Raw genomic sequence first — 16399 nt, forward strand, 5'->3', positions numbered from 1 at the left:
TTTCACCAACGATCCTGAAAAGGAAGACATCATTTTAAAAGCATTTCGCTCTGATCGCTGCAGCGCTGCATTTCACTCACCTTTCTTGGGCGCCTCCATCTTCAGCAGCGATCAACCGGATCCGCAGCCACTTCCCAGAGCCTAGAGAGAAAGACAAGAACACAAGGTGAGAGAAGGAAGGGAATAGGAAAAGCTCAGTTTCCTTCTAAGACTTACCTGTTGGGTCATTCCCATTTCATTTCGGGTCTTGCTGCTTCCAGGCATTTTCCGGACCCCGGCCCCTATGGGGAAAAAAGACAAAGACATTAGATGAGCGAATGCAAAAACATTACCTGAGCGCTCATCTAGGACTTACCTGATCTTTACTGGAACTGCACTTTTCACTTCGGGTCGGCGCCATATCTCCGGCATTCCGAACCCCGGCCCCTATGGGGAAAAGACATCAACATTAGCGCTTTGTTGCAAGAAGTCTCCAAAGGAATCTTCATTATCACCTGAAAAAGACAATGAACATTATTATTTAAAGCTTGAACTTTTGAACTTGCAACAGAACTTTTACAGCGCCTTACCAGTATAATCAAGCTTACCTGAACTCCCATCCAACCTCAATCCAGTGAAGTAACTGGGTTCAACGTGCCCCTTCGTCAGAAGCAGGATGGAGAGCTCGTCCTTTCAGACCCTAAGGTGAGACTTCACGGGGGATCGTGGAAGGGTATCGAGGAGGGTTGGAAGGAAGTGGGAGGCTCGAGCATTATTCCGCCAGATTGTAATACTCCCTTTTCACGTACAGGAGGATATTCCTGCGAGCCAGTTTAGCCAGAGTAGAGGGGCCCGTCCTATCCATCTTCAGAGCCCTGCGCTTCACCATTGAAGAGGCATCAGCACTCGAAACCAGGCCAGTGCCCCCGAGGGAATCAGGTGAGCGTGACAGCCCCACGTGCGGATCTGAAGCGACCTCCTCCTCCTCCACACGCACCTCCAACCTGGATGGCTCCGCACCATCTTCCGCTGTCACAAGCCCCTGTGGGGGATCACCCGCCCCTTCCGCTGCAGCTGTAGCGGCGGACGCAGCACCAGTTCGCTCGCTCCCGGATGATGGAATTTCCCGGGAGGGTGACTGGGCCTTGTGTCGCCGGCCGATGGAAGCACCCCTGACGCTTTCCTCCACAGCGCCATCTCCGCCCTCTTCTTCACTCGCCGCTGTGTAAAGGGAGACATTGAACACAAGCATCAGGGTACTGTACAATAGTCCCCTAGACAGGAAGCAATAGCACATGTGTGGCACTGCCAAACAACACTTCCATCATGTCCCTCCACAACACATGGGTCAGTGCAGGCAAACACATGCAGAAACAGGCATGGCACATACAACGAACATTTGCATCCATGTCCAAGGCACCGTAGAAAAACCCAATGGTGGGCTGAAACTCACATGCATCATGGGACATGCTGATCACAGGCACACACATCACCGTGGGGTCATGCAACTGGGCCTGTATTCCCCCAGACACAGTGGATTCAAGGATGACTAGGGTGTATCAGTGATTCAGCACATCGTCACGGACATGTGTCATGCATCCATGGCACACAAACTACTCAGACACACGGACATGTACTTCATGCATGTCCATGACAGCAGCACACATCTATCACACCACAAACATATCACGATACAGACACAGGCATGCATACATGTGTGCGTTCCGCATGCTGCTCTGCATGATGCATTGTAACACATACACCATCCATGTGGGTCATGCCTGACTGGACTCACATGCAGCACCATCACGTCCCTGCACACACACATCCATACATGACCCATGTGACACATGCAACCGAGTAGCTAACTACTACCACTGCACTGTTTTAAACGTTTATGCATGGGCACTTACTGCTCGACTCCAGACGGGCCTGCATTTTGAGGATCTGGTGGTGAAGCACAGGGTGAATGCGCTCCAGGACCCGTATCTGCTGGGTGGTAAACTGGACCCAGCGTCCCACTGCATCCGCTGCCTCCAAGAGGCGCCGGGCCTTCTTGAGGGTCCTGGACTTGTAGTCCTCCCAGCGCTTCTGGACGTGTTTGAGGTTGCGGGGTGCCACCCCCTCCGTATTGATGGCACCCACTATGTCCTTCCAGATCCTCTTCCGTCCTTCCTTGTCGGCACGCGATGGTGTGAAGAGGGCATCATAATGCCCCAGAACTTGCTCCACCAGGATACCAACTTACTTTTCACTGAAGCTGGTAGCCCTCTGCCTCTCTGTTGGGGGGTTACCACTGGTGCCGGATGGTGTTGCGTCGGACATGGCAACCCCTGGGACAGGTGTGGGTGGGCAACTGGCTCCTCGGGCTGGGCTGTGGATTGATGGAACACCATTCGGGAGTCCTCTGTTCCAGCAGGGGTGGTCACAGCAACTGCACCCCTGCAGATGGCAAATGTGCAGGCACCAAATGGCAGGGCACAGTGGCAGCAGTCAGGCAGGCAGCAGCAGATGGCTCGTGGGAGGCTGCTCAGGGCTCAGGGGGGCAGTAATTCGGTCTTCTGGGCAGGAGCGTGGTCTTCCGTGTGTAATCGCATGGCCAGCTTGATACAGAGTGATTTGGCATGTAAAGAAACAGCATGTCAGCATGTAATTCGAGGAAAGGCCCTTAGCGCGTAAGTGCGTATGTGACGTAACACGCACAGGCACTTCCCTCGGCACGGGTTAAAGGTCCCACGTGGCTTTCCATCACTCTGTACGTGCTTTTCTTTGAGAGCAGTGCATGTGTTTTCCAGATGTTGGGGTTCACACGCGATTACTTCACAGCGGCTACAGTGCGTACTTCTTCTTTTGGCGGGGGTGTTGCCTACACATTCTTCTTCTACACGTACGGCAGACGGTGAGTCGCGCACACTTTTTTTCCCACTGCGGGTGTCCCTGTTTGTGGCATACCCCTTTTTTTCGGTCATACTAGCCTGCGTGTTGACCACGTACGCATTTTTTGTGTTCCTGGCTGCAACAGCATGCTGCGTGTGTTTTTTTACATGCATGTGGGCTACAGGGGTTGCGTATCTCTTTTTCTTGATATTTTGGGATGAATGAACGACGCGTGACCCGTCATTTTGCCTAAGGGGCCACATGCAGCCTTGCAGGAGCACAGGGGTGCTGTTTGCATCACGTTCCTTGCCCCCCCAACCAAGTTGCCCAGGACAATTGTTGTGTGCACCTCCCATTGGTACTTGTACATCTGTGCCATGGTTGGGAGGCCACAAAGGTGAGGCATTTCCCCTCACATGCGCAGCGCCTGTGCGTGTGGTTGGGGATGTGGGAGCACCACCATGTCCACCGGTACGCCCCGCCGTCTTGCAACATTGTGCAGGACACATGCTGCCACAATGATCCTGCACACTACTGGAGGTGCATACAGTAGCTGCCCGCCAGAGCGGTCAAGGGACCAGATGGGTGACTTGAGCACTTCAAATGTGCCCTCCACTATGGGCCAGGTTCCAATATGGGCTGTGTTGTATCTTACCAGGGGTGGGGTGGTGGTGTTCCGTATTGGCGTCACCATGTGGGTGCTCAGAGGGTAGGCACTGTCCCCTGGGGAGGTGATATTGTTTGTCATTAGTTTGGTTTATGTATTTGTCTGTGTATGACATGCATGCATGTGCACAGGCATTTGTACTCACCAATGAGCCATGTGTCGCCATGCTTCCCAGCTTCCAGGTCCCGGCTCAGGGTGGACATTCTGCACATGAAAATGTAATGGTTGGACGAAGGATATTTAAAATATACTGAGGTGATGATCCCCGGTGCATAGCATACAACCTGCACGTTGACGGAATGCCAGTGCTTGCGGTTGCAGTGGATATTCTCCGTGGCCAGAGGTGGACGTAGGGCCACATGGGTGCAATCCAGGGCACTTTGGGGAAGTGTGGACCATGGCCTGCTTTTCTGCGGGTGTTCTGGGCATGTATATGTGCCTGCGGACTGGGGGTCGCCTAATCATGATTGCCAACACCTGGTGTAGGCAGCGTGACTGTGTGGGCTGTGATGAAACACCCCCCCCCATTATGGAGTGGTCCGCTGAAATGACCCAGTGGCCCAGAAATGCAGTACATTGAGCACCCTTTCCAAGGGGCTCAGTGCTGGGGTGCACAAGGTGGGTGATGTGAGGTCATCCCCCCACTCCTGGACCAGGTCTAGGATGATATTTATTTATTTTATTTATTTGCATTTTTAAAGCGCAGCAGCTGCCCTCGGGCATCGTGGCGCTGTTACAAGAAAGTTTACTTGACATGTTGATTCGGTTACAGGAATGGCTGTGGTTCCAGGGTTACATGGGAACCGTGATCATGGAACAGTTGTAGTTTACAGACATTGTTGCATGCAATAGAATTAAAAAATGGGATTCACTTAAATAGGATGGTTTTCAGAGCTTTTCTAAAAGCTGTGTGGGATGTTTCAGCTCTTAGTTTGGGCGGTAGGGAGTTCCAGGCTTTTGGTGCTAGGACTTCGAAACTCGAGCCGCCAGCTTTGGCCCTAGTGAAGTTAGGAATTGCAAGTTGGCATATAGGTCCCTTTTGGGTCTGAGTGATTGGACTGGTTGTATCCGATCAGTAAGGTAGCTAGGGGCAGATTGGGATATGCATCTGTGGGTAATGGTTAGGGTCTTGAACTGGATGCGCTCTTTAACTGGGAGCCAGTGGGCATTTTGTCTTGCTAGGGAGATGTGTTCTCTCTTTGGTATATTGAGGGCTGCTCACAGAGCGTTGTTTTGTGCAATCTGGAGTCTATTAATGTTTTTGGCTGAGGTACCTAGCAGGAGGACGTTGCAGTAGTCCAGTTTCGCGCCCATAGTGGCTCTGGCGATGTTGAGGCAGTTTGTGGTGGACAGGTGAGGTTTTACTGCATTGATTATCTTGGTTGTAAGAGCTGCTGAGGAGGAGATGTAACTGACATGTCTGTCCATGGACAGGGTGGAATCTAGGTATACCCCCAGTGTTTTTACAGCCGGGGAGACGGAGATTACTGAGTTCTCGATGAGGAAAGTACTGTATTTATTGTCTAGCTTGCTGAGAGTTTCTTTAGGGCCAACTAGTAGGATCTATGCCTTATCTCCATTGAGACAGAGGCCATTGGCTGCCATCCATGCCTGGATGATGGCATAAGTGTTTTGTAGGGTTTTCAGGTCTTGCTCATAGTCATCAGTTAGTGGGAGAAGGATTTGAGTGTCGTCGGCATAGTTGGTGAACGTTATGCCGAATTCTTCTAAGTCGTTGAATAGTGGGAGTGTGAATAAGTTGTATAGAGTCGGGGAGGTGCAGGACCCTTGTGGTACTTCCACAGTTGATAGGGGAGGGGGTGGCTGATGCTTGGCCTGAGTAGACCCTCATAGTTCTGCTTCCAAGATATGAGGTGGAAACCTATACCTGCCATAGACCTGGTCATCAGGCATCCCAATAAGGTTGGACCTGGGCAAAAGAAATGCGCGGCCTGCCTATTCTTCTCCTCCTGCGGTGTCCCATGATCAGTACTGCGAGAAATGGGACATTCATTGTAGCTGTATATACGTGTTTGTTGTTTGCGCACACTTTTTATAATGCTCGGGGACGCTACCGCCTGCCTTCATGTGGCGGACGTGTTTAGGCCTGTTTCCATGAATACGTGTAGTTTGCGTGCCTGTGGGTGTTCCGTGTACTTCCCAGCAGTACTTCCCCAGTTACGCCCTTACTTTCACGCGTTGTTCCCCATTCTGCGTGTTCCGCCCCGTGTTCTGCCCCCTTTTTGGTATGTGTGCTGACGTTGTGTGCTTTTGCTGTGAACGTCGCGCATGGCGTTCGGGATGTTGCAGTGACATGTGCGTCTGTGTGCGCCACGGTCGGATTTGACGCACATCCCGGGGAAAACACGCGCAGGTCCTTCCATGAATCACACGCGTGCGCGTGAGCTTGCTTTTTCACGCTTGCGCCACGATTTTCGGCGCACATTTGTTCCATGAATCATCCCCACAGAGTCAAGTTGACGTGCAAAGAAGAGATGCAGAGACTAGAGAATGCAGATATTTTATAAGGCATCAAAGAAAGTATCAAAGATAAGCGACACCTCGCTCGAGATGAAGAGGCTTAGGTTACAGAAACAATGATGATATCAAGCCAGTTAACACGTGTACAGATGCAAAGTAAAGCAACCAGACAATGTTTTCATGAGGCTAGGTTTATAGTGAATTGATTGCGGCAAGCGCCAATGTATAGATACATAGGAATGAGTAAAGAATGGATGGTTCCACTACGTTGCCCTACCGCCAAACCGACCGGTGCTATTAGTGCCGGATCAAGGGTTTGGCGGAACTGGAAATCCCCATTCCCCATTGAGCCCATTCAGGAATGCCCCATTCCCCATTTAGCTCAATAGGGAAATTTTGCACTCTTAGCGCCGGCGGATTTTCCGCTGGCGGTATGAGTGTGAAATTTCAGCAGATTTCCTCCCAGCTAAGAGCTGGGGGAAATCAGCTGAAGCCATGATCTGGTGGACCCTTAAATGCGGCAGTAATAATGCTACCGCTGCATTGAAGGGTTACCGCCAGACTCTTGATGAGGCCCTAGCTCACCAGCAACTGACGGAGGTTAGAAGCCAACCAAGTGTAGGGGGCCACATAGTTGAGGGCCCTATAGTTTGTGTAACCAATAGAACATCATGTATTTAGTGACGTTCATGGTGACCTGTTTCAGGTGAGGGCTTAGTTGCCCCACCTGACGTTAAGAAACCTATCACTCCTCTTTGCCCATTTAGTTGAGTATGGAACGTGTACTTAGGTGTTCCGTTAGACCCAATCACACTTACCAGTAGGTTTTTGTAGTCTGCCACCTAGGATGACGTTAGTAATACGTAGGTTGACGTCACCTATGACGAGGTTTCAGTATAAGAGTGTAATCTTTTATTAAACTTGTTGAGATTATATGGTTGAATGTCCGCAGACGTTCGTTGTACTCCTTGTTTTAGATAATTGACATTAAAACAGTTATCTTTAGGCCAACTTTCTGGGTCGTTTCGATTATTGATTTTTGAGTAAATTCTGCATCCCCATTTATCTGAAAGGTATTGCTACCTCATCAGGGCTGGTAGTCCCCCAGTTCACATCCATTTTTGTCTGTATGCTTTTTGGAATTATTCTTCAATGACCATCAAACCTCTCTCTGTGAGTCACCCACATCCCTGAATCACTTCTGCTCACTCCCAGCAAATGTACATCAGTGAGACTCTCCCACAAGCTGACCTCAGAGATTCCTCCCAGGTGTAACCCAATGGCAGGTGTCTAGCCCACTTATGTCGAGAGATGGGAGTGACTGGTGAGTCACCAGCATCCCCAAATCTTTGCTGCTCCTCCCTAGCAAATCCACAATCTTCCTTTTGGGATTTCCAGCTATACCCCCCAGGTGTCACCTGATGGCACATGTTTCTTCCACTCACTTGAAGAGACAGACTCTGACTGGTGTGTCACCCCAACCCTCTGATCTTCTGCTGCTCACTCACATCAAAATCTGGTGAGTCTAACTCTTCAACAAGCTGTCTGCAAGGTTGGAGGCTGTTCAACCTCTGAAAAGGTGTCACCCAATGGCACATGTCTCAACTGCCTCCCAGAATCAGTGTTGGCCATGTCTCACCCATTCACTTCATGAGACGGACATTCATCCCAGAAATATGAGGCAAGCCTGACTCTCCCACAACCTGCCCTCAAGGATTCCTTGCTGCCCCTGCTCCTCCTTGCAGGTGTGTTTAGAATAAGAGGTCCCATGCGTGAGTCTTTTGCAGTCACCCAACCAGCTCCTCTTTTCAGGGATTCCCCCTCCTTTATCCCCCTCCATATGACACATGTGTTGTTTGTCCACTTTAAATCGATGACTGTGTAACACAGTGCCAGGTAAGCATAACCATCCTTAAATCTAACTCTTTGACAGGGCCCCAGTCACACACTACCGCTCCCCCTCATTCTTCCTACTCAACTACTCTAACTGCACCCCATTGTATGAATCCTACCCTTTCCTTAGCCGGCCTCCAGGAATGATCCTGTGCATCTATGAAAGCTGCCGTACACTGTAAAAAGCCCCAACCTTGTTTCCCCCTTTTAAGCCATGTGCTTGAACTCCTGATGACATTTTAAAAAGCTTAGTTCAATCACTTGAAATTCATGTGACTCAAGGTTTATGTGGGAAATTTCATCTAGGTCTGCACATTACCAACATTGAAATCTTTTTATAAATTGTGTTTGCCTTCATCTGTAAAAAAAGAGTTTGTTTGCACTTTCAAAAAAGCCCTGGGGTCAGCATTAACCAAATATTGCAATGTACCTGAGTACTGCACGTGGGCTCCGGAACTGATTTTCTTTTAGAAAAAAGGGGTACACATCCATGGGTTGCATCTTGCACAGTCTCTGTGTGCCTTCCAGCCAAGTGCACCCCAAAGCTGTGTTAGTGCAGCCCTGGAAAGCTCATTTCCTTTATGCACCGCCTTCTGGTTTGGCAATGGCTTTTGTCATTCCTTGCTCATTTAGTCACACTGTAGATGCTCATTCCATCATGACTAAATAGCTCAGACCTTCATTCAGATCGAATGAAAAGTCACATTAGCTTGAAATGGAAAGGACATGTTTGAGGCTTTGCCCACCGCCCACTTATCCCATTCTTACCTGTTTCCTTCCAGTTCACAGACATACTTTGCAGCCAGACTCCAGTCAAACGCTCCAGGTTCCTTATTAATCCATGTTCTAGCCGCCTGTAGCCTGGACTCAAGGAATTCTGCCAAAATTATCTCTTTGAAGAATCTACATGCAGGGAAAAGGAAACCTAGAATTTCACATCCTCCGTAATTAATTAAGGTGTCTCCCTTCACATCACCTGGTTGAAAGGGAACAAAAGAGAATGCGCTTATCAGATTGGTTGGGTGTGTATTCTATTTTCACGACTAGACCAGTAATAAAATGTGGTTCACATACAATAAAAATGTTTTTAATAAATGAAAAAGTGTGTATATAGCCCACACAGTTGGGAAATTATTTTCATCACTGGTTGATTTTATGTATATGACATGTGTGAACAAATTAGAAAAACACATTGAATTCTATGTTCATGTGTAAAGGTGAACACTGTATTTCTATAAATGTAATGGTGTGCTCACTTCTGTCGATGGCTCTATAGAACATTTGAAAAGGAGAAACTAATAATTATGTGGCTTTGTAAAACAAAATGGGTGTAGTCACAACCACCAATATATTGTGTATCAGGTTTTTCTATACCATAACTGTCATTAGATCACTAACGCATTAACCTTTGGTGGGCCCAAAACTGTGGTTTTGATTGGGATACAGTAAATTCTGTGACCCCCATTAAACAAAATGAATAAACATATCCACTCATTATTCCCTGGACTCAGGGATGGAGTGGGAGGTAATAAAAAGGTTAACATGTGATAAGCAGCAGCCACTTGAATGCCTGTCATTCCTCTACACATGTGGGCATTAACACAATGGGCCTCATTACGACCCAGGCGTTAAGGGTTAACGCCGTCGTTAACCCTTAACGCCTATTCTGATTTTAACGGCTGCTCTTAGCAGCCGTTAAAATCCATGGCGCTAACCTGCCATGATGCTAATTACGCCACCGTAATTTACGGTGGCGTAATTAGCGCCTTCCCCACTCCCATTATGCTCTATGGGGCAAAAATGGGAATGGGGGAGGGAAAATGGGAAATGGGGATTTACCGCCCCAGTCACCTTGGAATGGGGCGGTAAATCCGCCATCCACCATGGTGTAAACATAGTTTACACCATGGTGGTAAAGTTGGCGCAATTAGCGCCTGGGTCGTAATGACCCCCAATATATCCAAATCAAGTTTCTTGCATATTACATTTGATATGATTATTCTTTAAGGTATACAGCTTGAAGTCTCTAAACTATGTCCAGAGTTCCTCTTCTTCAGTGGCGGCTGGTGAGTTTGAAAGCTGGTGGGGCGTAAATTTCCCAGGGCAAATTTAGTAGCGAGCGCGCGCAGCGCGCGAGCCCACCCCCCCGAGGGAGGTTCGGGGGGATTCTCCCTAGCAAAATTTTTGGAAAAATGGCCTACAACATGTGCAATTTACTGTCCAAAAAACCCACCGAAATATGAAAAAAGCATTCGGTTTTACATATTAATGGTGGTACACTATTCTTACGTGTGCAAGTGTGATGGTGTATTTTACAGCAGCTTGTATTGAGAATAGCTGGTACTATGGTGTATGCATAAAGAAATTCATTATATAGTCACTAATGATGGAAACATATGTTTGTTATGCTGTTACTGGCATTCACATGCGCTCATCCTCTTACTAAAGTGGGATTGTAGGCATTTTCTGAAAGGGGGAAACTAAGCTAAAATATTACTTTAGTTTTTAACCACTTAATTAATGCGACATTTGTCCTACCTCTAATGGCTGTCTGCCTCGCTGAGTTGCCATTGCTTCAGTTGCTCAAAGTTGCAGAACGTGGAATGCACAGGTCTCAGAAATAGCACATACATATTGCATGGAGAAAAATGCAACAGAAATAGTTTACTAAGTTTATTGTGTTGAGTGCTTTATTATCAATTATTATTTCTAATCCCTGAGAATACCTAATTCCAAGTAGGCCATCTGATCTTGTACACACCCTTAAACCAACTAAAGGGGGCCAACACTGTTAGGGAGAATTCTCTGTTTAGGCTGAATTTCCTAATCTAGTGAGTTCCCCAGCAGCTTTGCTGGATTTCTGGAGTTTGTTTTTTCCATCCTGCCAAGAGTGAGACTCTTTTTCTCCCACTCATGAATGTGTGTAATTCCTTTGAATGTCAATGTGTTCTATGGGCTATGGGGTCTTTTACTCCATAGGGTCTCATATGTTTTTCTATGTGTGTTACACCGCACTGTACAAAACTAACAAACGTTATACCCGTTGAAGCAGTGATTGTGTATAAAAGCACAATAGATTGTGGAACGCCCAAACACCCAGTGGAGAAGCTGTAGATGATCCAAAAGATTACAAGCAATACCCAAGCCAAGAGTGTATTAACAACCAGCCATCCCAACATAACAAACAGTGCTCAAGGCAATCGCGGAATACTGAGAGGCTTATTGGTGGTAAGACTTACTGCTTATGTGCTATGAAACACAGATCATCAAGTGATAGAAACCTGCATTGCCAGAGCCAAGACAGATGAAAAGTGAGACTAGCATTTGGCAATGTTATTGTTGGTGTAAAGAGGAAGGGAAGGTGGCAAACAGGCTGACCTTCTGGAGAAGGTTATCCAGAGAGAGAGGAGCATAGTTGCCACAGAGTCCTGAAGAGCACTAATGTGGTTCCTTGTTTCCCCGGAACTTTTTTAAAGTTTGATGCCAAAGAAGTCTAATGAAGTTATTGTTATTCTAAGTTGGAAGTTACCAGTGAAGCACTTTTTTGTTCTTTTTGGTGAAGAAGTAGACAGGCAGGCGAGTATACCTGTATGGCAAGAAGTTGTTGCCTAAAAGGGCCTGGCAAAGGAATAACCAGGTAGAAGTTGATGCAAGCGCTGAACCGTGGTTCTAACAGAAACAACTCATGTTAATTTGTGACATTCAAAGAAGAATTGTGAAAGCTTGTCCAGGAAAAGTTACAAAGCTTTTTGAAACAAAAGTTGTGGAAAACCATTCTGACAAAGACATTTGTTGTTACTCATCTAAACAAATACAAAGGTGAAACCTGGAAGAGTTGGAATAGACTTTTTTTTTTCTCAGACAAACCTTTTGACAAATTATCCTTGCCAAGACTATTCTGTTTTCTGCTTGGAGAAGACACATGTGTGACAGTTTTTACTCCGGGAGGAGTTGGAAATTAGAATCATTTTTGATACCTTACTAAAGCAACTGAACTTTATGTGATTAAGGTCAAACCCTTAAGAACCTTATTGGAACTGTGTGTCAGACCAGATTTCCTTGTTTCTTTTGAACTGTGGAGAAAACTCCTGTTCAGATCTGGCAAAGGGAAACTAGCCCAGGTTGTGAGAAGAGACATTGATCATATTGTGAATCTAATCAAATGTTACATATTATTGTTGAATTGAATTTCCCTATATTTCCTCATTGCTTTATTGGTTGTACAAGTCTGAGGGACAGATACCCTTCTGTTAGAGTGTTTCCTTTAGTTTATTTTATGCGGGGAAATCATCGGCAGGGTCAGGATAGTGAAGCGTTTATCCATCCTTTTTATTTAATGAAATGGCTAAATTTGAAAACTCTTTACAAAGTTGTCTGACTCACATTATTTCTGACCCCCTCACAAAGCTGACAAGATTATCACCTTTCCATGTGATCATTGGAGACTTCCCTTTCTAGCCCCACTGCTCTACAGGAGTTAACAGCAGTGGGACTATTCGGTTACCCGAGCCAGATGACTAGTGATCTAGAACCACTCTCTTGCATTGACTCATAATCTCTATATTACAGCTTGTTCTTCTTCATCCATTCTCCTCCTGGACCCTTACCTTCATTGCATTGTACCTTCAAATCTGTTACACTGACATCATTATGTACTGTTCTCTACAAGCTGTGATGTCCTTGCCAAGGAACGTGGACTTACAACTTCACTATTGAAACCTGCTGTCCTGAAGCTTTTCCTGCCAGAAGGGATTAAATTTACTGATACCCCGGATCAAGCCTGTGCTTGGCTCAGAAACTATCCCTGTATAATTTCACCACCGTAGGTGGTTTTATGTGCTCTTTTACCTCTCCCCTTTTCTTTCCTGGTTAGTTGCTTTGAGTACTTCACTTTAATATGTGTTATTTTTATTGTTATTATATTTATATGCTTAAAATTTGCTTTCATTTCATTATTTTAATGATTTTGGCATTTTCCATTAAACAGTGTTGCGCGTGCTGCACTTAGCATTTTTTAGCATTTAGCAACTACTCAGTGTCATATTGTTGCGTATCATTTGCATGGATGGACTTTCGAAAAAGGGACTTTGATGAGGAGGCACGTTGCGTGCGTGATGATGCTAGCATTTCGTAGCATCGGTCTTCCGGGTTGTGCCATCTGATTGCATGAGGCTTAATGTTCATGTAACTGGAGCCGGCGGCGCTGCCTGTGATTGATTCGGTGAGCCGCGTATGATATGTGCAGGATACAATGATTAACGGGGTTCCTTGTGCAGCATTTTAAGTTAATCCACGTTCATGTAGCGATACCCCCCATCTTAGGTGATGTGATGTGGAGAATCGGTCCTTCCCTTTTTAGGAAGTGCATTTCCTCACTAATAACTGTACAGCACGCATATTTAGATGAGGAGGTGTTACGCTCACCTGGTATCCACAGGGACGCACCCAGCCGGGTTACTCGCTGGTATGCTTCTCAGCTTTGCCCTGATGTTGTCTGTGGGGAAGGTTCTGCCTTGTGGTAGAATTAGGCGTGCTCTCCATCCTGTCTTCTTTGCAGGGGCGCGTTGTCTTTCATGGGCGAATGCGGTCCAGTTACTTCACTGATGCCGGCCCGTTTGATATTGTTCAGGTAGGTCTTATTGATGTTCTTTAGTTTGGTTGCTATCCTGCATGCCTTTCTCTTTGTTTAAAATGTCTCTTTTTTTCTCCCTTAGGTATGCAGAGCTTCAGCGCGGCAAACTGGCTTGGTTGAGCCCCGCTGGTAAATGATGGCGCCTCAAGAGTGCTATGATGCGGTAAGTAAGCACTATGCGCAGCGCTGTGAAGTCTGTCCTTTGCTAACCTGTGTTTTCCTTCCTTATAGGTTGCAGTGTTCTTCAGCACGAGTGGAATGTCCGGAGTGGTGCCAGCGAGAGGCGACCAGCCAGGTAAGCCTTTTGAGCAGTTCGTAATTTGTAAATGTCTCTACAGCTTTCTTTAATGTTGCCTCTATCTTCCTCTTTCAGGTCGTTCTGTCCGGGAACCGTGCAGATTTGAGGAATCTGTTCTCAGTAGCTGCGAGTGTTTAAAGATGAAGACTGCAGGTAAGATGCTGCTGCTAATGATGTTCCTTTTGTCTCCTTGCAGGTTCTGCTTCTCTGAGGTTCGAGGGAATAGCTGGACACGGTGAGCGTCACGTTGCAAGCTGCGAAGTAACGCAAAGCGTGTTGTCTTGCTCGGGTGTGGTTTAAATAGCCCCAACAAAATAGTCTAGGTAAAGTAGTCCCTAGGCTACCACACCCAAAACACTAGACTGCATAGCTTGGTTTTTAGGAACCAAGCTATGTGGATGCCTCCATGTTGGCTGACAATACAATAAAGTAGTTCCCAAGCACATTGTTTTTCATGGTGTATCTATAGGCGCCAGGACTCGCCCCCTGAGGGCTTTTGAAGAGGATGACAGGCTCTAGAGGCCCGAGTCCTGACTCCACCTGGCCAATGGGTTTGCCAGAGGGTGTTTTGGGCGAGGGTCGTGACAGGAGGCTCTTTGGGCGTAGGACGGGGCTTCATGTGCTATATCACGGAATGTTGCATTCAGAACCACTTTTAATTACGGGGTACTGGTGATTGTGAAGGGATGGCATTTTATGGAATTTGACTTTGTACTCGGAGTGGTTCTGTGTGTTTCCAGGGTGTTCCCTTGTGTGGCCCTGTTCTGCTTTGGGTGTTCTATAGCGGTTTGTGCTTCATTGTGCGTGCGCTGCGTGGTCTTTATGGACCTTTAATCACGCTCATGCTTGCGTGGGCTGTTCTGTGCGGCTCCATTATCCTTGGCGGGGTGTTATGATACCGATATGGTGGTGCGGCGTGCTGATGGACGCGGTGCTGTTCTGTCGGGGGCGGTGGGATTGCGCGGAGTGGCCTATGCGGGCATGGGTTTGATTGGGGGTTCGCAGGATTGTGTGATGTGTGTGTGGTGGGGCGCTGGCCGCCTTGGGGCGCACAGGGCGTGGAGGGATGGGGTGGTTCTGGTGTTGGTGTCACGTGGGGGAGTGGTACCCCGGGGGCACGCAGAGTTGTTTTGCGTGGGATGTGAGTATAAAGGGAAGAGTGGGCCAATAGGAACCTGTATTGCATTGTTCATTCCTGAGGTCACATATCATTGGATGTACTTTTTGGGTTTTGGGGCGCTGCCCTTGAAGAGACATGTATACATGGCACTAATTTACAGATGTTGCTCGCATCTGGGTTAAATTAGGTAATACTGATGGGGTGATTTGTGTGCCTGGAAGTTTGTTTGGGTATGTTCAGAGCTGAACAGGTTGACTTGTTCCGTTGGGCTGCTGACATATTAGATTTATAGATCCTGCTCATTTGTCAACACCTCATTGAGTGTATATTTTTGTTTCTTTTTTGGTGCCATGTCATTTATGTTTCAGGTGGTGACATTGATGATGCGTTGTAGAGGGAAAGCACGCTATGCTGTTTTTGTCCGTATTCTGTGATCACATGGGGCTGGTTTTGAAAATGTGCTCTTATTTAGTGGTTTGGCATGGGTAATGGATATGAACACTGACGTAACAAAAATCACTTTGACTGCATGCTTTACTTTGGTTATTGTGTCATCTGCTTACGCACATTGTATGGCGTCTGATGAGTCTGTCGCAGCTGCACCGCACATGTTATTATTTGGTCAATTTCTCAGTTCTATATGGCATATGCTCCGTGGATTAAGTTGTTTAGAAATAAGGGGTATATTGGGGATACCAATTCTTCTTATACATTGGTGTCAGCTTAGATATATATCTATAGGGTGGAGCGCCAGGGGTTTGTGAGTTATCTGGCTGACTCATGCCCAGGTGGGGTGTGGGTTTTTTCCTTTCATCTTTCCTTTTCCTTGTCTTTCTTTTTTCTTACTGTTTTATACTGATCACACTTATTTTTGGACTTTATCTAAGACTAGAAACATGAATACTAGATCAGTGAACCATTTTAAGATTGTTTCCTGGAATGTGATTGGCCTAAAGACAGTTGTGAAATTGACTAAAATCTTGTCTTATTTGAGATCAACTTCTTGTGACATCGCTTTCCTCCAGGAGACACATCTAGACTAAAGAGGCTGAGAAACTTCAACGGGGATGGGTTGGCCAGACCTTTTTCTCAACCTACTCGACCAGCAAAAGAGGTGTGTCGATACTCATTAAGAAAAGTTTGCCTTTATCAGTCCTCTCAAGCAAAATGGACAAGGAAGGAAGAATTGTCTGTGTTTTTATTAAAGTGCAGGATACAGCGATGCTCTTATGCAATGTGTATACGCCTAATTTAGACGATCCTCTTTTCTCCCATGAGCTTTTGGTGCAATTGCTTCAAAGCGACAATGTAAGTGCAATTGTGTTAGCTGGTGACTTTAACCAAGTGTTGGATCCAGCATTAGACTGCTCAAATGGGGAATGTACGCAGATCCCAAAGAAAAGAAGGAGATCTTTGGAAAGTCTGATGAATGAATTCAATCTAGCGGATATA

At 46.7% G+C, this 16399-nt stretch overlaps 1 protein-coding gene across 1 annotated transcript in view; it reads right to left on the minus strand.

Moving 5' to 3' along the window:
* The window catches only part of LOC138528682 (nicotinamide N-methyltransferase-like), a 150422-nt gene that overhangs the window by 86133 nt on the left and 47890 nt on the right, over positions 1-16399 (minus strand). The window contains exon 2 of the mRNA XM_069640539.1: positions 8666-8873. Within this exon, the coding sequence (XP_069496640.1) occupies positions 8666-8873 (208 nt within the window). The remainder of the gene's footprint in view (positions 1-8665; positions 8874-16399) is intronic.

Source organism: Ambystoma mexicanum, chromosome 7q (assembly GCF_040938575.1).
Source record: "Ambystoma mexicanum isolate Mex_15411 chromosome 7q, UKY_AmexF1_1, whole genome shotgun sequence".
In the NCBI taxonomy this organism is placed as follows: Eukaryota; Metazoa; Chordata; class Amphibia; order Caudata; family Ambystomatidae; genus Ambystoma; species Ambystoma mexicanum.